Raw genomic sequence first — 21,430 nt, 5'->3', positions numbered from 1 at the left:
GCTCCGGCGGGTGCGGGCGGTGCGCGCCGCCGTGCCCGGGCGTCGGGAGCGCGCCGGAGCGGCTGCGGGCGGCGGCCATCTTATTTCCACAGCCGGCTGCTCCCCCAGTGCAAGTGCAGCTGCCCCGACAGCCCCCTCTTCTGCTTCCTCCCTGCTCCCTCCCACTACACTCAGCCGTCGCCGCCGGTCAGAAAGGGGGCGACCGGGAAAGCGAAGGCCGCGGGGCAGGGAAGGTGGGGAGAGGAGGGGGGAAGCCGTTCCGCCGTGAGGCGAGCGGCCCCGTGGGGGCGGGCAGCGGGGGCGGCGCGGGGCTCGCCGGTGGCGGGTGGCCGCGGGCGCCAGCCCGGGCGATTCGTGCTTTCCCGGGACCGCCGGCGGCCCCTCCGCCAGCCCCTGCCTGCCAGGCGGCCGGCGCCCCCTTCGCGGGGTCAGCTCGGGGGGCGGCAGAACCCCGCTCTAGATGGGATAAGCTGTAAACATGTTTAGCTTTGAAGGGGATTTCAAAACAAGGCCCAAGGTGTCTCTTGGAGGAGCGAGTAGGAAGGTAAGAAACAGCGCCTGTCTGTCTCCGCGTTTGTGTCTCTGTCGGTTTCTCTTGTCCCTCGCCTGCCTTGCTGCCTTGTATTATCGTTATTTTTACTGCTGGGCCTTCAAAAAATGGGAGCAGCTATGACTAAGGTTTAATTGGGGGGAGGGAGGAAATCCTTCTGTGCTGATGCTGTGTTTCTCCCTGCTCTCTCAGGCAGTGTGTTGTGGATTTCCCCCCCCCCCCCAGTCAGGCCACACGCCCCCTCCCAGGCTTGTAGTGTAGTAAGAATTGTGGGAAGCAAGGAAATGTCTCCGTAGCTCGTCCCTCCTCTAAGCAGTTCGGTTTGTTGTGGCTGGTGGCACCTTCGAGCAGTTCATCTCTAGGTGAAGGAGTGAATATTTGGGAAGCCTCTCGTCATTTCTCTCCGAAGGGAGCGTCTGGCGTCGTCAGAGGCGTGGGGAACAGCCTCACACAGCTCCAGATGGATGCAAATTGCTGGGGGGAGGCTTCGTCCACGTGAGTGGGGGGTTGCAGGGTCCCAGGTTCAGCTTTTCCGTCGATTTGTCGTGCGAGCAGCAGTTAATCGTCTGCTGTGCCAGACTATTGACTCTCCTTGCATTTATTGATGGAAAAAAAAGTGAAACAGTTTGTGTAGATCTTGCTGATTGGCCAGGGTAGTAAAACGTTTCAGCCAAGCAATGAAGGGCATGGAACTGCCGAAGAGAAAGGACAAAGTGTTTTTAGAAGCGGCCTGATTTGTAAGGGTCACTTTAATTCGCCGCTGAAGCACTAATCCCCATGTTGCCATTGGACAGGACTCTGTAGGAAGTCGATGGGCGTTTTCATTAGTGGTTTTTTCAGTGTTAATTGGGGTAAAAAGAAGTCTTGCACTATACTCACGTTCGATTCTCTGAAACTTCTACGATTTGGCAGCCTAGTTCGGGAACTTTAAAATACTGCATGATGTGATTAAAATCACAGTGAAGTTTGCATTCAGGTATTACCTTAGTTTATTAAAGAGAATGTGTAACAGAACTGTATTTAAATTGTGCATCTTAAAAGCTGAATGAATTGTGCAGGTTAAAATCTGAATCATCTTTGGTTACCGTTGACCTTTCTGTTCATTAGACTACATGCAATGGCATTACACATCTCCAAAGTACCATAGGTATTCTCTAGCTTAAGTAGGACAGAACACACCCTGCTCCTCAGCTTTATACTTGAGGAACTTTACAACTTCTGACACTGCCTTACTTGTAGTGTTACTTGCCCAACATGTTTCCTTCCACAGAAATAAACAGCTGTCGTGATGTCTTCTTTTGCACCAACTGATTTCTACATGAAAATTCAACAGAACTTGATCTGTTTTGACTATATGGGCCTGATTTAGTGATGTTATCCAGGTGAAAATTTCCAAGGGCAAGTATTAAAAGGTAAAAGAAATGGATCCTGAAATTAGAGTCATAGAATCAGTCAGGGTTGGAAGGGACCACAAGGATCACAGGATCACCGGATATTAGGGGTTGGAAGGGGCCCGAGGAGGTCATCGAGTCTAACTCCCCTGCCAGAGCAGGACAATACTATCTGACACAGATCACACAGGAGCACATCCAGACAGGCCTTGAAAGTCTCCACAGAAGGAGACTCCACGACCTCTCTGGGGAGCCTGTTCCAGTACTCTGTGACCCTTACAATAAAGAAGTTCCCCCTTGTGTTCAGATAGAACCTGTTTTGCTGCAGCTTACACCCATTGCTCCTTGTCCTATCCCAGGGAGCAATGAGCAGAGCCTGTCCCCCAACTCCTGGCCAGCCCTCAGATACTTATAAACATTTATCAAATCCCCTCTAAGTTTTCTCTTCTCCAGACTAAAAAGCCTCAGGTCCCTCAGCCTCTCCTCGTAAGCCATGCCCTCCAATCCTCCTAGCCCTCTGCTGGACCCTCTCCAGCAGATCCCTGTCCCACTTAAACTGGGGAGCCCAGAACTGAACACAGTATTCAAGATGAGGTCTCAGCAGGGCAGAGCAGAGGGAGAGGAGAACATCCCTTGATCTGCTGGACACACACTTCCTAGTACACCCCAGGATCCCATCAGCCTTCTTGGCCACAAGAGCACATTGTTGTGCCATGGTTAACTTGTTATCTACCAGGACCCCCAAGTCCCTCTCCACAGGGCTAGTTTCTAGCAGATCACCTCCCAGCCTGTACTGGTGGAGTTTATTACTCCTCCCCACATGCAGGACTCTGCACTTGTCCTTGTTGAACTTCATCTGGTTCCCTTGTGCCCAGCTCTCCAGATTGTCCAGGTCTCTCTGGTTGGCCACACAGCCTTCAGCTGTCTCAGCCAAGCCTCCCAGCTTGGTGTCAGCAGCAAACTTGCTGAGCAGACTCTGTCTGTGCCCTCATCAATGTCATTGATGAAGATTTTGAACGGAATTGACCCCAGCACTGATCCCTGGGGCACACCACTAATCACAGCTCTCCAGCTGGACCTGGCACCATTGATCACCACCCTCTGAACTCTTATCTTGCAACCAGTTCCTAACCCACCTCCCTGTCTGCTCTTCCATCTCAAACTTCCTTAGCTTGCTCACTAAAATGTCATGGGAAGCGTTGCCAGAGGCCTTGCTAAGGACAAGGTAGACTCCATCCGCTGGTTTCCCTGAATCTACCCATTCAGTTATGGCATCATAAAATGCTATCAGGTTAGTTAAACATGACTTCCCCTTGGTAAATCTGTGCTGACTACTCCTGATAACCTTCTTCTCTTCAAAGTGCCTTGAGATGCCCTCTGACAGAAGCCACTCCATCATTTCTCCAGGGATGGAGGCGAGGCTGACTGGTCTAGAGTTTCCTGGAACCTCTTTCTTTCCCTTTTTGAAGACTGGAGTGACATTGGCTCTCCTTCAGTCCTCAAGCACCTCTCCTGTCTGCCATGATTTGGCAAAGTTGATGGAGAGTGGTAGGGTGATAATATCAGCCAGTTCTCTCAGCACCCTTTGGGTGCATCTTATCAGGGCCCATGGACTTGTGAATGTTTAATTTGTATAACTGATCCCTAACCCAGTCTGCACTGACCAGTGGGGAGCATTCCCTCTTCCAGGCTTCCTCTCCTTCATCCAGGGTCTGGAGTACATAGGAGAGTTCAGTCTTAGGTGTGAAGAGTGCATTCAGCAACTCTGCCTTCTCTACATCCTCAGTTATCAAGGCTGCCTTCTCATTCAGTAGTGCCCCCACACCTTCCCTGTTCTTTCTTTTCCTACTGATGGATTTAAAGAAGCCCTTCTTCTTCTGTTTTGCTTCCTTTGCCAGCTTCAGTTCCAAGAGGGCTTTGGCATTCCTTGTTGCTTTCCTGCAAGCCGTGTCTACTTCTCTGTATTTCTCCCAAGTGACCGATCCCTTCTTCCATGAGTTGTAAGATTCCTTCTTCCCTGAGGTACCAGCCCACTGTTTAACAGTGCCAGCTTGATTTGATACTTGTCAGGCCTATCCCTTTATTAATTTTATCAGTGTTATGGAAAATATGAGGTACCAGCCCATGCAAAGGGTTCCCTGTGCCTCCATGGAGAGGTGCTAGCAGTTTTGTAGCTCCACATGTGGTTGTGAAATGTAATAATGACATCTTGTAAGCTTTTAACAGAGAAAGTGGTTAAAAGAATATTATTAAGGTGGATCTACAGTATCACTTGGGATATCTGAATCATGCTTTTATAAATCTCAAGACAGTTTAAAATAGAGTATTTTAAAACTATAATGCAGTACAAATTTGTAATAGAAATGAGTTAGCACTGTCATGAAAGTAACAATGAAATCAACTTTACTGAGTATCTTTGGTGTTTCCTAAGAGATGTTTTTGTGGAAGACAAAAAGATCAGACTTTTCCTGGCCAAATGCCTCTTTGTTGGCGTATTTTAAGTACTTTAAAATACATTCTTCTGGAAAGTGGTCTTCTGTATGTATAAACTTGACCATGATGTAAACAATCAGAGATATGAAGAGCCACCAGCTGTTTTCAGGCTACTGAACATGTTTTACTCAGGCTGGCTGAGCTGTGTGTCCATGGAATTTAGATTGTTGAGGTTCAGTTCAAGACCTTGTGAGTCTTTAAAATGCTAATTTCTTTCAATATTTGGAGAAAGCAGTTGAAGTGGAGTTCATCTTGTCTAAAATAATGTTGGGAGCTACAACCTTTTCTGAGAATGGAAAATCTGGTACTGTGAGTAGCCCTGGCTGTAGGCAGGAAGAGGTGGTGAAACAGTGTCTGTACCTGTCAGCAGTCAAGTGACTACAAAGATGGGAGCTGTCAGGTGTACATCCCCTGCTGTAATGCTGCTGTCATTCACAGCCAGCTGCATAGCAACAGCTATAGAATTTAGCTCTTTTTCATTGTGCTGTTTATAAGATGATTTCGGAGATTATTGTCCAGTTAACTCTTTAAGAAATGATTTTGTTAGAGCACCCTTTGTAGGTGAAGATTATTTCATAGTTCTTTCCATCTCTTTCATGTGGTGGGTTTATTTTTGTTGAGTGCTGTTAATTCTTAATTTCTGAAGGGGCAGCATATTGTGGTTGGGTCGAATAGCTCTAAAGGAGATATATTTAAATACAATAAAAATATATCTAGTGAGAGTTACCATTCTGTTCCTTAATGTTTCTGTTCTATGTGGGACTTGTCTTTTTAAGGCAGGAAGTACATACCTGAATATTTCATTAAGATAGTTCCTCTATTGTATTTAATTCATACTTTATCAAGTTGGTGTTTTTCTTTGCAAAAACTCAAAGCAAGTATGTGACATTGACTGAAAATTTATATTGGTTTGGATTGGTTTAAAGAGTGCTTGCTTAAAGGAACCTGATTCCTGATCAATGCAAAGCTAGTGATATATTAAGTGAGAATGTGCTACTCTCTTATATCTCCTTTCCCCACCTCCAAATACTTGGAATTATTTGTTTCTGATAAGCCCTCTTGTTTTCCTGTATTTACTAATCTCTTACATTTATAATGTTTGTACATGTTTTTGTTATTTTTGTATACCAATCTTCTCTTCACTCACATACCCTGATCTAGGATAGGGTGTCCCTGCCCGTGGTAGGGGGATTTGAGCTAGATGATCCTTGTGGTCCCTTCCAACCCTCACTGATTCTATGATTCTATATAGCAATTTGTCTTCCAATATGTTCTTTTCCTTTTCGTTTCAATCTGAAGTGTAAAGACAAATTCAGCAACATTTTGCTTCTAAGTAGAAATACTCTCTGCATGGTGCTGTCTGCAGAGTGATTTTTTCCAGGCACACTGAAGGGATGTCAGTCTGCTCACTTTGCATAGGAACATTTTACTAACATATTGAATGCAGTGGGTATCATCTGTTGAAAAAGAACTAATCTGTTAACAAACAGATGGCTTAAAGTTTCAGTTGGTTTTTTTTTTTTAACTTTCTTGATTTAGTACATTATTTTATCCTTTTTATGTGTGTGATGTCAGAATCTCTTGCTTCACATTACCAAGCAGACTTGGAGCCTTGCCGGTTGCTTGAGCGGAAATACATCCTCTTGTGTATGGCTTCTGGTGTGATTTGTTTATACTGTGTTTAACACAAGGGCAAAAAACCCTGTCTTTAGATGGCAGTAGCTGTAGTTAGTGGTGTCTTTGGCTGTAAATGCTGTCTCTAGAGGAAAGCATGGTTAACCATCTTGTGGTTTGTTTTTTGTTATTCTCTGTGCTTGCTGCAGTAAATGATCTGAAATACATTCCCAAATTTAAACTCCTTTTCTCCTTTTTTTTTTAATCTCTAGATTGTTTTTTCTTTCACCCTCTCTTAGTATTTTCTATCCTAAAGAAACTGGAAGAAAAATTTAGAAGAGTTTTGCCCTCAGTTTTTTGTATTTGCTTGTAGACTTTGAAAATATTCCAACACAGTTGTTTTAGATGTGGTTAAGTATCTTACAAACATTTGTTTGCCAACGTGAAATTTACTTTGGCCTCCTTTAGGTGTCTCATGAATACTTACTTTTTTTCTGCTGGAGACTTAACTATCCTGAAAGTTTTAGGTTTTAGCCTTAACTCGGGCCAAGAGTTCGAAATTTAAAAATGGAAAAGTTTCTCTCATTTCTGTTCTAAATCTGTTTTGACATCTTTAGTGGACAAGTTTTGAGGAAATGGGTGAGTAAATGTTAGAGCTTAGTGTGTTTTTGCAAGTTAGACAAAAGCATGGGGGTTTGGAACAGTGCTTACTTTGAAGATGCCCCAGCTTGCTATGCACACCTGTTCCAATGACTTGTGTACTCTCCAAGCAAGAAAAACACTTGATAAACATTGGATACTACCTGATAGAATTGGAACCTTATTATGGTTCAGCTCTCCTATTTTTAGATGATGTTTGCCTGTATTAGTGTGATGCTGAGGAGACAGGTTTGGTCGGGGACCAGTACTGTTTGCTGCTGTTTGCCTGTCCCTTGTCACGTAGCTTTCCTCTGCCATTGTGAGGGGTACATTACATGTATCCATAAGCATGGAAAATGATTGACACTTGCTTTTCTCCAGGGTTTTATGTGTTACATATTATGAATATACCCCAAAGTGAAGTCTAGATTAAATATCATGGACACTTTTGAATCATCTTTGAATCAAAATGCATTAACATCGTTATTTGTGTTTTATAGGAAGAAAAGGCTTCTCTCCTGCATCGTACTCAGGAAGAAAGGAGAAAACGAGAGGTAAAGTAGGCTGTAAGCATTTGCTTGCACCCTGGATTTTTCTTCTGTGTTGTAACACGTGCAGTCCAAAGTACTTCTGTTGCAGTCATACCTTGTTCAGGAATGTTTTGTTCCAGTTCACAAGTTCTCTGTAATTTTCTAGTATGCTAGAATTGGCAAACTGTTTGACTGCTTTTAAAAATGCTTCCTAGAAGTGACTTTAATCTCAAAGGAGAAGGTAATGAAACATCTATTGGTTGCAGAGGGAATTTTTCCTTTTATTTTGGTGCTCATTTGATCTAGACTTTTTTGGAAAAAGACAGGTATTTGGATAGTGAAATTGCAGTGTTTCGTCTGTACACGGACTACTAGCTATTATTGATCTTCCATGTAGGAGGAAAAGAAATAATGACTGGTAGTCCCAGAACAATCAAAAAAGACTGCAGGGCCTTTGGATGACTGGATGAGATTCAGGGGCACAAATCATCTTCTCTTCTGTTGTTCCAGTGATGGCAGAGACACTGGATTAAGCAGCCGCAGGGTCTTTGCAGAGGAGATTGCAGGGCTAGTTGACAAAGCTTTAAACGGGATGTGAAGGGGGAGTGGGACAAAGTCATCAGGTTTCCATGTGGCATTGGTCCCAGTTTGGAACCAATGGAGGACTAGTAAGGGCTCTCAGCCTGCTGCTCAGAAGCATGCTGCAGACAAAATAATGCAGTCAAAGTCTTAGAGAGAAGAGCTTGATCCCCTTCAGACAGTAGCACAAACATGGAAACGTCACGTGCTAATGCATGTGGTAGTGAAGAAATGAAGGGTAGAGATAAGTTGGTAGCCAAAGAGGTGCCTGAGCATGGACAGGTGGAATCTGACCCTAGGGTTGAAGTACAGACTGAGAAAAGACTGCCCAAAGAACAGGGTAAGGGAAAATCAGCAAGTAAGTCAGCTCCCATAGAGACACAGCTGAAATGCTTCTACACTATTGCGAGGAACATGGGGAACAAAGAGGAAGAATTGCAAGTATGTGCAAGTCTAGAGGATTATGATGTCATTGACATCACTGAGACATGATAGGATGGATCTCATGATTGGAGCTTGGGGGTAGATGGTTATAGACTCTGCAGGAGGGACAGGCAGGGGAGCAAGGGAGGGGGTGTTTCCCTCTACATCAGTGATAAACTGGAGTCCATGGAGCTCCACCTGGGGATGTGCAATGCGAAAACAGAAGCTGACATCATAGTAGGAGTCTGCTACAGACCTCCTGATCAGGAAGGTAAAGCAGATGAGGCCCTCTACAAACAAATAGGAGAAGCTTCACACTCACAGGCCGTGGTCCTCATGGGGGACATCAACCACCCTGACATCTGTTGGAAGGACAACGCAGCAGAGCACCAGCAATCTAAGAGGTTCCTGGAATGCATTGACGATAATAAAAGGAAAAAAGGATGATCCCAGGAACTACAGACCAGTCAGTCTCAGCACTGTGTCTGGTAAGATCGTGGAGCAGATCCTCCTGAAGGCTCTGCTAAGGCAAATGGAAAACAAAGCAGAGGTGATTGGTGGTAACCAGCAATGGCTTCACAAAGGTGAATTCACGCCTGGCAAATTTGGTGGCTTTTTATTATGAAGTCAGAGCAACAGTGGACAAGAGAACAGCAACTGACGTCATCTACCAGGACCTGAGTAAGGCATTTGGCTCTATCCCACATGGCATCCTGTTCACCAAACTGGAAAAACATGGACTCTAATTGACAATTATTATTCTAGATAAAACCTATACCTAGAGGAAAGAAGAACATACCTGCCTTTTAGTCAAGCATTACGTTATGATTAGGAAGAGATAGTGCCTCTCTGTAATTGAAACTGTCTTCTGCTTACCTCCATACTTTGCAAATTTGCTGTTAGATACTTCTGAGAGAAAAATATCCTTTTACCTATTAAAATTTTGATTTTGGGCAACACTCTAGAGGCAATTAGAATCCTTCAGATATATTCTTGTTCAGAGAAATTGCTTTAGGATCTGACAGTTTCCAAGAAAACTACAATAGACATTGGGTGGCAATTTGATCTGCTGTTTTTCTGGTCTGTTCAGATTAAGTGCTTCAGTTAGATACATCTTTATGGGACAATAAATTCGAAGTTGAGTTTTTGCAAGTTGAAAGTTGGTGTGAATTTTCCCTAATTTGTTTAAATGAAATTTTTATGTTTTGTTTTGCTTGGTGGCCTTCAGAATTACAGGCTCATTACGGTTCAAGAAGTGATTATGCTAAAATTACCCTCCTGAAAGTGAGCTTCTCTGATTTTTGCTCTTGCTCTTCCTCTACCTTTGTAGCTTTAGGTTCATGAGCAACTTATTATTTACATCTCTCTTTATCCTCTAAGAAGCTATATGGACATTATTAGAAACCTAATTACGGATATTATTAGAAGCCTAATGACAGTAGCCACTTCCCTTAGGTATTTATTGTGATGGATGGGATATGCTGGGGGTGTTGTCAGAATACTCCCAGAGTGGTCTTTCCATAGTACTTTAAGCAAGCTGGCTTTAGCTAGCTTTAAGTTCCTCAGAAAGTGAGGACGATTTTAACTGCTCTTTGTAGCTGCAGAGGAAGACGTAGTAAAATCACAGACTTTATAGATCTGACTTGAGGAGAGAGCAAGAATTTTTATTCATTTTCATATTGTCCTCCTGGTCTTAAAGCATTAGGTCTAATTTTCCTTTTGACAGCAGTATGGTTTCCAATAACTGGATTTTTTGTGTGTGTGTTTCCCCCCCTGCCCCCCCACACATGTAAACTGCACCAGCCATGTCACACGGATGTATTTGAGTGGAAACAAATAGGGCCATCTTCAGTGTTAGCTGATTTATGCAGAAAGAGGAATCATATAATTGAATTTGATGAATTCTTCAATATTTAAGACTTCATCTAATGAAAATGTGGGATTTTTAATTTCTGTACTATTACATACTTAGGGAGTATAAAAAACTTTTGCAGCATCTCAATGTTAAATTTATACATAAAAAGCTTTCTTCCTGATTTATTTGGTGCAAGCCTTCAAACAGTGCTTGATTTTCATTAGAATGCACATGCATATTTGATAAATGATGAGTCAGTTCCACAGTGATGATTTCCATTTTCTGCTTTGTTTTACAGGAAGAAAGGCGGAGGCTGAAAAATGCAATAATAATCCAGTCATTTGTAAGAGGGTACAGAGACAGAAAACATCAAGTAAGTACTTGGCTCTTTCTAGATAAATCAATAAACCAGCTTGGCTGAAAATGAGATTTTTTTTTGCTGATATATAATTCCATTGAAAAATCTTCACCTTTTTGAGTACTGAATATGCTCCTAAGGTGGAAATTCTTATTCTCTCCTGATATTTGGATGCTCTTTCTGCAAAGTATGCCTGTGACAGTGTACCACAGTGGCATTATGCAGTGTTTTTGTTGAGCTGACAAAGCAAATCGAAACAGTTAAGAGATGGGAACAGTCACACTCCAGTGGACCTTACTTTTTTCCCAGTATGGCTGAGGTGGTAGACTGAGTTGTATCTGTTTAGATTCACTAATACTTATGGACTAAACTAGGTGAAAACGATTGTGATACTCTTTTACTTGAGAAGCAAGAAGTACTTTCCCAATTTTGGAGAAAGCAATTATGGCTGTGGCTATGGTAGTGTGTATGTTTTCATGTCTGAGCAAATACTTGTATCCATTTTACTACTTTGCAGCCACTTTGGATGGAAAGTTGAAAAGAAGCTTTAAAAAAATTACATCTCTATTTTAAGTCCTAATTATTACGGATATATTGATGCATTTCTTCTTTTTAAGTACTCTATCCAAAGAAGTGAATTTGATCACTGTGCTGATTTGGCCCAGTCTGGAGGAAGCTTTTCCACTGCTAATGGAGCTAATTTGACTCTTCTGGTTCGTCAGTTGCTCTTTTTTTATAGACAGAATGAGGATTCTAAGCGTTTGGTGAGTACCCTTACATACTTTGATCCATAGTACTTTTACTTCATGCACTTCAAAATGCTCTTCATTAGTTGCCCTTCAAACATTTTCAAAGGGATGCAAAACCATCTTTTGACCACTTCAGTAAAAATCTACTGGTTTAAATTTAGGCAGAATTACTTAAAATGAGATTTTATACATGTACATGCATGCGGTCTGTGAAATGAAGCTTTGAAAATGTCCATCTGTATAATTCACAGTAATTTATTACAAATTCTATACTTGCATTAGCATTTAATTTTTAAATAGTGTTTTCCACTTGCTTTGGGAGTGACATGAGGTCTGTTGGGGTTGGGTTTTCTTCTTTATGGGTCAGTAGCTCTGGCATATCAATTGCAAAGTCCCTGCAAACATAACAGCTGTATGAGTAAGTATGATTCATAGTGGATATTAATAATGGACATTAAAGAATTATGGCTATATTAAAACATAAAAAATAGTAAGGTTGTTTTGTTTGTTTGTTTGTGATTTTTTTTTTAATAAGAAGTTATTTGAATTCAGTCCTAACTCTCAAATCTTGCTGCTAGCAGTTTTGTGGTGTATGTTGTATAACTTTTTTTCCTCAGTTGAACATAATCTTACTTGGTGTTTTATAAATCCTCCAAAGATATTCAAGAGAGCAAGGAAATGTTACTGTCTGTGGTGCACTAAACAATGTAACTTGCCATAAACAGTGAAATTGTGTGTATCTTTTCTCAGATATGGATGTGTCAGAATTTAATTAAACACAGTTCTCAGTTTGTTAAGCAGTTGGATGGTCCAGACAGACTTACTTGCTTATTCCAAATAAAAAGACTGTTGGGGCTGTGTTGCAGGTAAACTCTTTTCTTTTTTCTCCCGTGCTGTTGGCCATTTGCTTGTTTCTTCTTGCAGCAGATGAAGCATTAAATGTAAATTTTATTTTATAGAGAAGACTTTTTGTGTAGGCTATTGTAGAGGATGTTTGTTCCTATGTAAAGGCAATGGACTGTTCTTAAGCTCCATTGACTTTCAAGTTAAAGATGTGCTTGGGTTGCCCTGCCTAGGAGAGGGTATCCATGCAGATATTCTTAGCTGTTTGTCTGTAGGGCTATCATTAGCAATATTTGTGAAACCAGAAGGTGTGGGGAGCTGATAGCAATGAGACGATACTATCTTCGACTGATGTTCCAAGGATGTACTTTGGATATGTTTTGTTTGAAAACTAATACTATTTGAGATACTTTTCCTTGCACTTTATTTTGAATTTAAGGCACGTTACCCAGAAACATTACTGGCTTTGGCAGTACATTTATTATTTGTAGTGGGAGGATCCAGAAAGGTTCACTGTAAAGTAAATTTATTAAGGCAGCTTGAATAGCTGGCAGCTAAAGCTTTATTTAAGAACACAATATATTTCTCTTATGAATATTAGGAACTAGTTCTACTCTCCAGAGATTTAAAATTAGTTAGTTTTTTTTTTTTTCTTTTAATGTTGAGGCTTTTTTGGAGAATTGTTTCATTTGAATCACTGAACCTTGTGTATTTGCAGTTGTGCATAATGTATGTATAAAAACTAGTGATACCAGCTACTAAGGAAGACTTCAGTAGTGGTCTTCTAAGGTGTCCATGTAAAGTGGAACACAGCTGTGGGGTGCTGGGTCAAATTGTACATTTTCACTGCATTTGTGTTTTTTTGCAAATGCAACTGGTAGTGTTTCCACTGTCCCTTTCAGTCTGGGTGATGTGGGAAACCAAAAGGAGTGAAAGGGCTGTCCCTGCCTACACAGTTAGGGAGAATCAAGGAAGAAGCTCTTCTTAACTTTACTTTGCCAGCATGATAATGAGTGCTTATGTTTGCTTTTTGAACTTTAATGTTCTGCAAAAGCCCAGAAAGCAACCAGGAGAGGTAGCCAAAAAAGCGTGTCCTTGGGATGAGTTCAGATTCACAAAAAGCTGTAGCTTTTCATGGTATGGTAAAAAAATTGACTCTGTAATACTGTAGCAAAAAAAAAAACAGTAGCTTGATTGCAACTACATCTGTGAAAAAGATCCTCTTGTCAGAGTTATCTTTGTTTTTCTGTTCAGTGAAATGTCTTAGCTGTGTTATCAAAATCATTTTTGCTTCTAGATCCCTGCTTATTGCAGAGGAGTCGGAGTAGGTGACCTTTGGAGATCCTTTCCAACCCAAACCACTCTATGATTTTTTTTTTTCTGAATGGCTAGGAAGGGAAGCTGCTAGAACAAAAATACATCTCATAGTAATGAATTCTATTTCTAACCAGGCCCTTAATCTTGACCATTTCTGTGGTTACTGGTAGTTGGTTCATAAGCAACTTCCTACAAGGATCAGAACAGTTGTAGTATTTCAGACTATCAGTGCAATCAATGACATTGTTTTAGTTAAACACTGTGTAACATCATGTATGTGTGTTCCCAGCCCATGTTGGTTTCATAGCTTAATTTTTAATCTGAGTGGTAATATGTAGTGGAAAATAATGTATTATTTGCTTCTCTTCCAGTTTGTGCAATAGACTTCCAAACTTTAGAGTCATTGAAAGCAAGAATTTAGTAGGATTTGAAGAGAATACCATATTCATAGAAACCCTGTGAACCTAGGAATTATTATTACAAAGATACAGTTAAATTACTGGGAAAACTTGGAAGCCAAACATAAATAAGTTATTTTAAGGTGAATTTGAAAGGGTTTTTTTTAGTTTTAAATTAGTGTGCATATGCTGGTGGTGAAATAAGAACAATATCTCACTAAATAACTGAAATTTAATTTAATTTATAGGCTACTGCAAAATTGCAATGATGACAGTCTGAATGTTGCACTTCCTATGAGAATGCTTGAGGTATTTTCATCTGAGAATACATATTTGCCTGTTTTACAAGATGTCAGCTATGTGACATCGTTAATTGAAGAAATTTTGCACTACATGATTCAAAAAGGTGAGCAGCTAGGAACTAGAAGTTCTGGGAAATACTGGAACAGAATGTGTGTTATATGAAGACCATGTTGTTTAGTCACTTCTTTGCCTTTACCAAGAATAGAATGAATTAAGTGCTGTGTATAGTAGCCTATACATTAGATAGGCATTCTGCTTATAGGGAGATCACTGCTTTAGAAGTTACTGTTTGATTTCTTTGGAAATTCTGTTTATAAATTGAATATTCTACCAAGTTAATCATGTAGGCTTTTAGCACAAATTTTGAGGGTAGGTGGATATTACCTAACAAAAGTTTTATTCTAGTTGTTTACACACACTCGCACTCTAATGCATGTATCCACATGCACACACACAGAGACACACACAGAGAGGTCACTCAGATTATTCACTTCATCGTGGATATCAGAAGATCAAGTTGACTTCAAGCTGAAATGAACCTATTGATCTATGACTGTATAAAATGATGTTTCCAAGGGGTTTGTTGGTATATCCTGTTAGCTATGTGCGTGTGTCTTGGGACTACTGTAAGATGTCTTCCTCGGTAAATCTTCACACAATGATTGTTAAGTCTTTTACAAGTTAAGGTTAAGTATATCAATTGTTTTATGTGGAAAAGAGGAAATACAACTAATATATTTTAAAAGTAGTATTTCTTATTTGCAGGCTACTACAAGTCGCTTTATTTGTTAATTAACAATAAGCTTCCCTCGAGTATTGAGTATTCTGATGTTTCTCGAGTCCCTATTGCAAAAATACTTCTGGAGAATGTTCTGAAGCCATTGCACTTTACATATAGCTCCTGTCCAGAAGGTGCAAGGTAAAAAAAAAAATGAAATAGATATTTCTGTACTCATCTGTTATTGGTAGAAGTGTTGTTGAGTGTCTAGCTGTTCTTTTGGAGCAGTTTACTGATTTATTTGCAATACTAATGATTTTTTTTTGGTAATGCTATATGTTGATGAAACAATGTAGTTTCAGGTGTGTTTAAGAAAAAGGCAATAAAATGCACAACACTACAATAGCAGATACTATGATGCATGGGAACACAGGTGTGGAAAAACTTAGATGAGCAGAAAAGCAGTTAAAGGCAGATGAAAACATTTTTGGAGCTAAAAAGTTTGATATAGGATTTGAAGTTTATGGAAGGAAATTACTGAGTCATAGTTTGCAAGCAGAAAGAATCAGGTAGATGGATGAAACAGAGGTCAAGCTATCACATGTGATAATGTTTTCTGATGGAGTAGTATTGGGGGAGGAGAGTAATTGTGCCTTTAAAATGAATTTTTTATTTCAAGATTATAAACAACAACTATAACTTCAGAATAGTTTCCTGAGTTCATTGAAAGTTTCAAGGATAAAATGGAGAGCAACTCTGCAGGCTTCTTCAGCTCATGCTCAAACTTGCTAATTGATCTGTTGCTCTGTGGATATAGTTGTGAGAATTTTTACTTGTGTTTTCTACAAAGACAATTTTTCTTCATTTCAGGCAGCAGGTTTTTGCAGCCTTCACAGAGGAGTTTCTGGCAGCACCTTTTACAGATCAGATATTCCATTTCATCATTCCAGCGCTTGCTGATGTGCAGACCATTTTCACTTATGAACTCTTTCTGAATGCACTATTATTAGCAGAAAGTGGATGTTCAAGAAGAAGTGATCAAGCCCCATGGCTTTTTTACTTTGTGTTAACAGTTGGAGAAACATATTTGGGTGAGAAAGCTGAATGGTCAATGTATTGTTTTTTCATATATGAGTTAATGTGTTACGTATTTTCACAGTGTGGTTTGTTGCCAAGTAGAAAGGACAGTTTGTGAATAAAAATATTGGACAGATCTGTTTTATTAGCTATTTTTCCTCTTTTCAGTAAAAAAATGCACTTAATTTGAGAAGATTTGGCATAATGATGAGTTTCATCAGGTATTTCTGGTAAAGTACACTTTACAGTGCAGTATGATGTGGCTAAGGATCTTCTCTTTCAATACATGTGTTACAGGATCCCTTTCAGAGGAAGGTCTTCTTGTGTATTTAAGGGTACTCCAGATTTTTCTCTCTCAGTTGCCTGTGTCTGCTGCTGGTACAAATTGCCAAGATGCAAACAGTGATTCTGAAGATGAGGATGAAGAGATCAGTAAAATGACAACTACACCAGTAAGCAGTACAGGATTTCTTTAAATGAATTTCATAGAATCAACCAGGTTGCAAGAGACCTCCAAGATCATCCAGTCCAACCTATCCCCCAGCCCTATCCAGTCAACCAGACCATGGCACTAAGTGCCTCATCCAGTCGCAGCAAATACAGGCAAAACCGTGATCATCATCAGAAGTCTGATATTTTTCTAGATACATGTAGAAGGGGACATGTTTAGTTGTGAAGTATGATGACTTTGTAAAAAGGGGGATACTTGATTATTAAAAAGACATAAATCGGATTTTTCTTTGATTTGTTTGCAGAGTGATGGGAGAATATCAGTTCAGTACATAACTGAGGAGTGTCTGAAGAAACTGGATACAAAACAACAAACAAACACTCTGCTGAATATGGTCTGGAGAGATTCAGCTAGTGAAGAAGTATTTACCCTAATGGCATCAATCTGCCACACGCTGATGGTACAGCACCGAATGATGGTGCCAAAAGTCAGGCAAGTATGAATAATAGTGATGTTGAACTGTAGTATACCTGAAGTCAGTTTTATCAAATAGACTTGTTTTAACTACCCTGTGGAGATTGTTCTGTGTTATATTCAGCTGAAATAAGTAAGAATTTCAGAATTGAAATAATAATTCCAGGCAAATGAACGAGTGGATTCTTTCTGTTTCCCGTTTTACTTCTTGTTGATTGTGCTTTCTCTGTAGTGATCACGGAATCCAGAAGTGTAACATCTTGATTTGCTTAATGAGTTGCAAATAGGTTAGTCCTCAATGTGATGACAGAATATTATGGAACAGGTAGTGCTTGTGAAAATCACCCACAAATAGGGGTTGCAGAAATTCTTGAAAGTGGTTTATCCGTCACCTTGCTGAGAGGCACTGTTGTTTCTTTGTAGCAGAACTCTGTCTAGCTTGGTTTTAAAACTTTCACTGGTGTGGATTTGACATCTCTCTAGTAGCTGAGTGCTGAGCCAAGCTTGTTCTCATGAGGGGGCCTTTAGTATACAGCCAGAATCTCACTTAATACAAACTAGAACCACTCTTAACTGTTGAAAATCACTGCTATTGTTTGGGAAGGGCTTCAACACCTGAGATGGGGATAAAAGATTTGTTCATTTGTACAGCATTCTTTTAGAAGGGCTGAAAACCATAAATATCAGTAACAATGGGAGAAGATTTTTGACCTTTTTATTATCAGACTATGACCCAGAAGTATTAACACTCTGCTGGTGCAAATAGTTTTGAATAAGTATGTAGTTGCTGGTAGTGAAGTAAGTATTTAGAGAATGTTGTAAACATAATCAATTCAAACTGCATTGTAAACAGTGATACAGAAAACTAATTAGGTGCTCTCTTAGCCGGGTGGTGTTTATAGCTGTTAGAGGAAGTAAGATGTCAGTGAAACTGGGATTGCTCGATTAGGGTAATTAGTTCTTTGTAGACTAATTGCATTAGAGCAGGATGTGAGACCTGAAGATCATAGCAGCAGTTGAATTAGTATGCCCACTTTATTGTTGCACATAGTACATTGCCTTGGATAGTAATTACTGAGTTTAAATGCATCGCTGCTTTGGCTTGAAGTTGCTGGTGAACTCTGTGGAAAAGGGTGTTTAATGAATAAAGAAGTCACACAGAACTTCAATTGTATGGGTATGGCATCTATTTCCTCTAGGCAGTCATACTGGGTCTTTGCAGTTATTTGTGGTAACAGGCTAGTTACACACTGGGTAAATTCAGGAGCAATGAAAGCTCTTCTCAACATCTTGTAGCAGAAATAAATGTACAAATATTAACTTTTGAATAGCTCCAAAATAGCTGAATGTACCAATTTTAGAAAAAAAAGTAGTAAAAATTTGTCACTGATAGTACCAATGGAATTACTTTTATGGTCAAGGTGGAGTTGATTCATACAGGTACTTGGTAAATTTAAAGTAGACATTTAATTACTAGTTCTGACTTCTAAGTCAGTCACAGGTGTTGGGTTTGACAGGCATTATCATGTCAGGAGGTATGAGCCTTTTGTCCTATTATCAGTGCATTTCAGGCCTGGCCTAAGTTGCCAAGGAGCTGTTCTAAACGTTACTTCTGACTGTTTTTCAAAGAATTAGATGATTACTTTAAAGGTAATAAATATTTTGCCGTTTTGGAAGACAAGAGATTTTTTTTTTCATTAATTTGCATATTTAGTTGCCTGATGATAATTTTTTGTATTGCCTGAAGTGATTTAGTTAAATTTAATGATAATATTTTGAAAGATGTTTTACTTGTTTTGAAACGGACTTTTAAATGAGTTCATATTCAAAGTAAAATATATCTATCTATTTCTGCTCAACTATTTCTACATGGTTTAACCAATGTATTTAAAATAATGTAAAATATATTTTAAGATCTTAAAATGTTCTTGGTTTCTGTTTAGAAACATATGGGTCAAATGTTTTAAACAATAGTGAAGGTTGTTGCAAAGACTTATTTAACAGCATTTACAACTGTAATAGAAAATAATGATAATGGAAAAGAAAGGCTGCAAATGTGCAAAGCAGGATGCCAAATAAAGAGAGTAATCACTGAACATAGCTTTTCAATAACTGTAAAGAAAATAAGGCTCAGGCAGGGAGGGAAAAATGTCTTTGTTGTTGTAATGGTTTTTAGGCTTTTTTCCTTCTTCAGAAAAGGGGAGAAACTCAGAGATTTATGCCACTTCATTAAAGCTGAATGCTCTTTTGTTGACTTCTCAGTGTACCTTTGATTTGACTGATACTGTGTAGTGTTAGCAGTATTGCTGTTGCTGCATTAACTCACTACTTTCTTTGGTTTTGCAGGAGCGACCAGCTTGTTTTGTACTCTGAACAGAGTAAGACACCCAAAAGTACAATATAGTTTTGACCAGAAAGGACAAGCCTCTGAGGTTCTTTTCTGATTCTCTAGAAAGAGTGACAAGATCAGGAAGTGAATTACTGGAAGAGCACATTGCTTTGGATTAGCTGTTAGGAATTTTGATAAGTCTGTATTGAGAGTTCTGGAAAGATACAGTAAAACTCGATTGAAGGAAAAGGTTGCAAGACTGGAAAAAACTCAGTGGTAGCTAGTGTTCAGTAAGCCAGATGAGAGATGTAAAATAAAATCCTCTTTGTAATGAAGTCATTGGGAATTGTGCTTCTTTTCAGAGGGGCAGGGCTTTCATCTTTTCACTGTAAAGTTGATATGTATTATTGAATAGTTATTAAAAAAAAAGAGAGGGCTTGAATCTTGGAGTGTAGTTCTCATTTAAAAGAGATATACAGGGATTTTTTCACCAAAACTATACTTTAAATAACTAGTAAATTCTGTTTCTGCACAATCAGACACCTATTTTAATACTACAGAAGTGTGGGTCATCAGTACTGTTTTAACATGACATGGTGATGGACACTGTTTGTACTGGTACTCCAGCCACCATCAGCCATCTGATCAGTATCCTGCAGTGATTGCTGATCTTGGTTTAATGCTTTCATAGTGAGTGCACATTCCTCCTATTTAATTAACATAATATTGCTAATCTTAACCTGTGGTTGAAAATAGTTTTAAAGCAGACATTCTGATGTAATATGAGCAGCCTGTCTTCCTATGTGTGCAGAAAGTACTTTGGCTTTACATCAGGCTGTTTCAGCGATTCTACACTGCTGTGTTTTTCTTAAAACCAGAAACGTTATGTAAGACCTTTTTACTTACTTTTAAAGCTTTGCTTTACATTCTTGGTCCAGTACAAAGAGAGGAAGAAACAAAAAGCAGCCTGAAGAGCGTTTTAGTTCATTTAAGGATGGTTTTGCATGCTGTCTCCTACCTGTGACACCTTCCAGTTCCGAAGTGTCAAAATCTGCTGCCCTGGCAGCAGTGACCTTTCACAGACTGTATGAGCTCGTCTCGTTCTAGTGTATTCTCTTCATTAACTTAAATGGTCTCAGTGGGAAGCTGGGCCCAATTTATGACCTAGACTGAAAATCTTGCCTTTAACTAATTAACTTGTAGTGGTGCCTCAGCTAAATTAAGCTTAATGGGTCATTTAATCTGTCCCATCGTGCAGGAGGAATTTGGCACTTTTTTTTAAACCAGAGGTGCCCAAAATGCTCTTCTGGCAAGTATATATAAATCATATGGCCTTCATGGACAATTAGATACCTAGAGAGAGAAACAAGGTCCTAAATAAATGATCATTATGTACTTACTTTTGGGAGCAGGTAATTTAATTTGATATGATTAAAATAGATACTTCAGAGAAATCATGAGTGTGACTCTAATTAGCATAGCCTATGGCTGAGACAGACAGTGTGTCTTTTTCCACTTGAAAGGAGCATTCCACTTTGCTAGTAACAGGAACATGGTTCCTTCTCCCAAACTACAGTACTGCACCTGAATATTGAACTTTACAGAAACTCTGTGAATGAAGCCCAGTATATAAAGGCATGAATAACAATCTTGTGATAAAGAAGTTGGTGGTGTGCAGTGAGATTTTAAAGCAAATGAGAACCACGGGGGGGGAGGGTTGAAAACCCAAGGTTTAAACTTCATCAACCTCATTTGCTTTTTAGAGTAGTATGAACATTGAAAATTAAACCCCTAAGTTAGATGATAAAAATTTTACATTATTGAGCATAATGTCTGATCCTTTTTCTAGTGTGTATTTGGTGTACTTTAACAGAAAGAGTGATCAAGTTTTACAATAACTGATCTCTAAACTTGGTGGATTGGTAATGCTTTGTCTTCAGGGTATATAATCTATCTCTGTAATGTTCTGCATCTTAGCAGGAAGAGTTCTCTTGTACTGTCTCATTTCAATGTAGTTCTATCTAGAAATGCTGGTTTTCAGCAGATGCACATCTTTGTCAAAGAGTGAGAATCATACAGTCAGTCAGGGTTGGAAGGGACCATAAGGATTATCTAGTTCCAACCCCCCTGCCATGGGCAGGGACACCCTACTCTAAATCCATCTGGCCAGAGCCCCGTCCAGCCTGGCCTTAAATACCTCCAGCCATGGGGCCTCAACCACCTCCCTGGGCAACCCATTCCAGACTCTCACCACTCTCATGCTGAACAACTTCCTCCTCATGTCCAGCCTGAACCTACTCATCTCCAGCTTTGCTCCATTCTGCCTAGTCCTGTCATTC

At 39.8% G+C, this 21,430-nt stretch overlaps 1 protein-coding gene across 1 annotated transcript in view; it reads left to right on the top strand.

Annotated features, from left to right (window-relative positions):
• Positions 1-335: 335 nt before the first annotated feature.
• The window catches only part of UBE3C (ubiquitin protein ligase E3C), a 72,742-nt gene continuing 51,647 nt past the window's right edge, over positions 336-21,430 (top strand). The window contains exons 1-10 of the mRNA XM_064162810.1: positions 336-544; positions 7,188-7,241; positions 10,373-10,447; positions 11,050-11,196; positions 11,932-12,047; positions 13,988-14,145; positions 14,808-14,961; positions 15,631-15,851; positions 16,135-16,289; positions 16,593-16,780. Of these exons, the coding sequence (XP_064018880.1) occupies positions 479-544; positions 7,188-7,241; positions 10,373-10,447; positions 11,050-11,196; positions 11,932-12,047; positions 13,988-14,145; positions 14,808-14,961; positions 15,631-15,851; positions 16,135-16,289; positions 16,593-16,780 (1,334 nt within the window). The 5' untranslated portion in view covers positions 336-478. The remainder of the gene's footprint in view (positions 545-7,187; positions 7,242-10,372; positions 10,448-11,049; positions 11,197-11,931; positions 12,048-13,987; positions 14,146-14,807; positions 14,962-15,630; positions 15,852-16,134; positions 16,290-16,592; positions 16,781-21,430) is intronic.

The sequence above is a fragment of the Pogoniulus pusillus genome, chromosome 23, assembly GCF_015220805.1.
Source record: "Pogoniulus pusillus isolate bPogPus1 chromosome 23, bPogPus1.pri, whole genome shotgun sequence".
Taxonomy (NCBI): domain Eukaryota; kingdom Metazoa; phylum Chordata; class Aves; order Piciformes; family Lybiidae; genus Pogoniulus; species Pogoniulus pusillus.
Note: the sequence above shows the minus strand (reverse complement) of the source record. Positions and strands in the feature narration are given on the sequence as shown.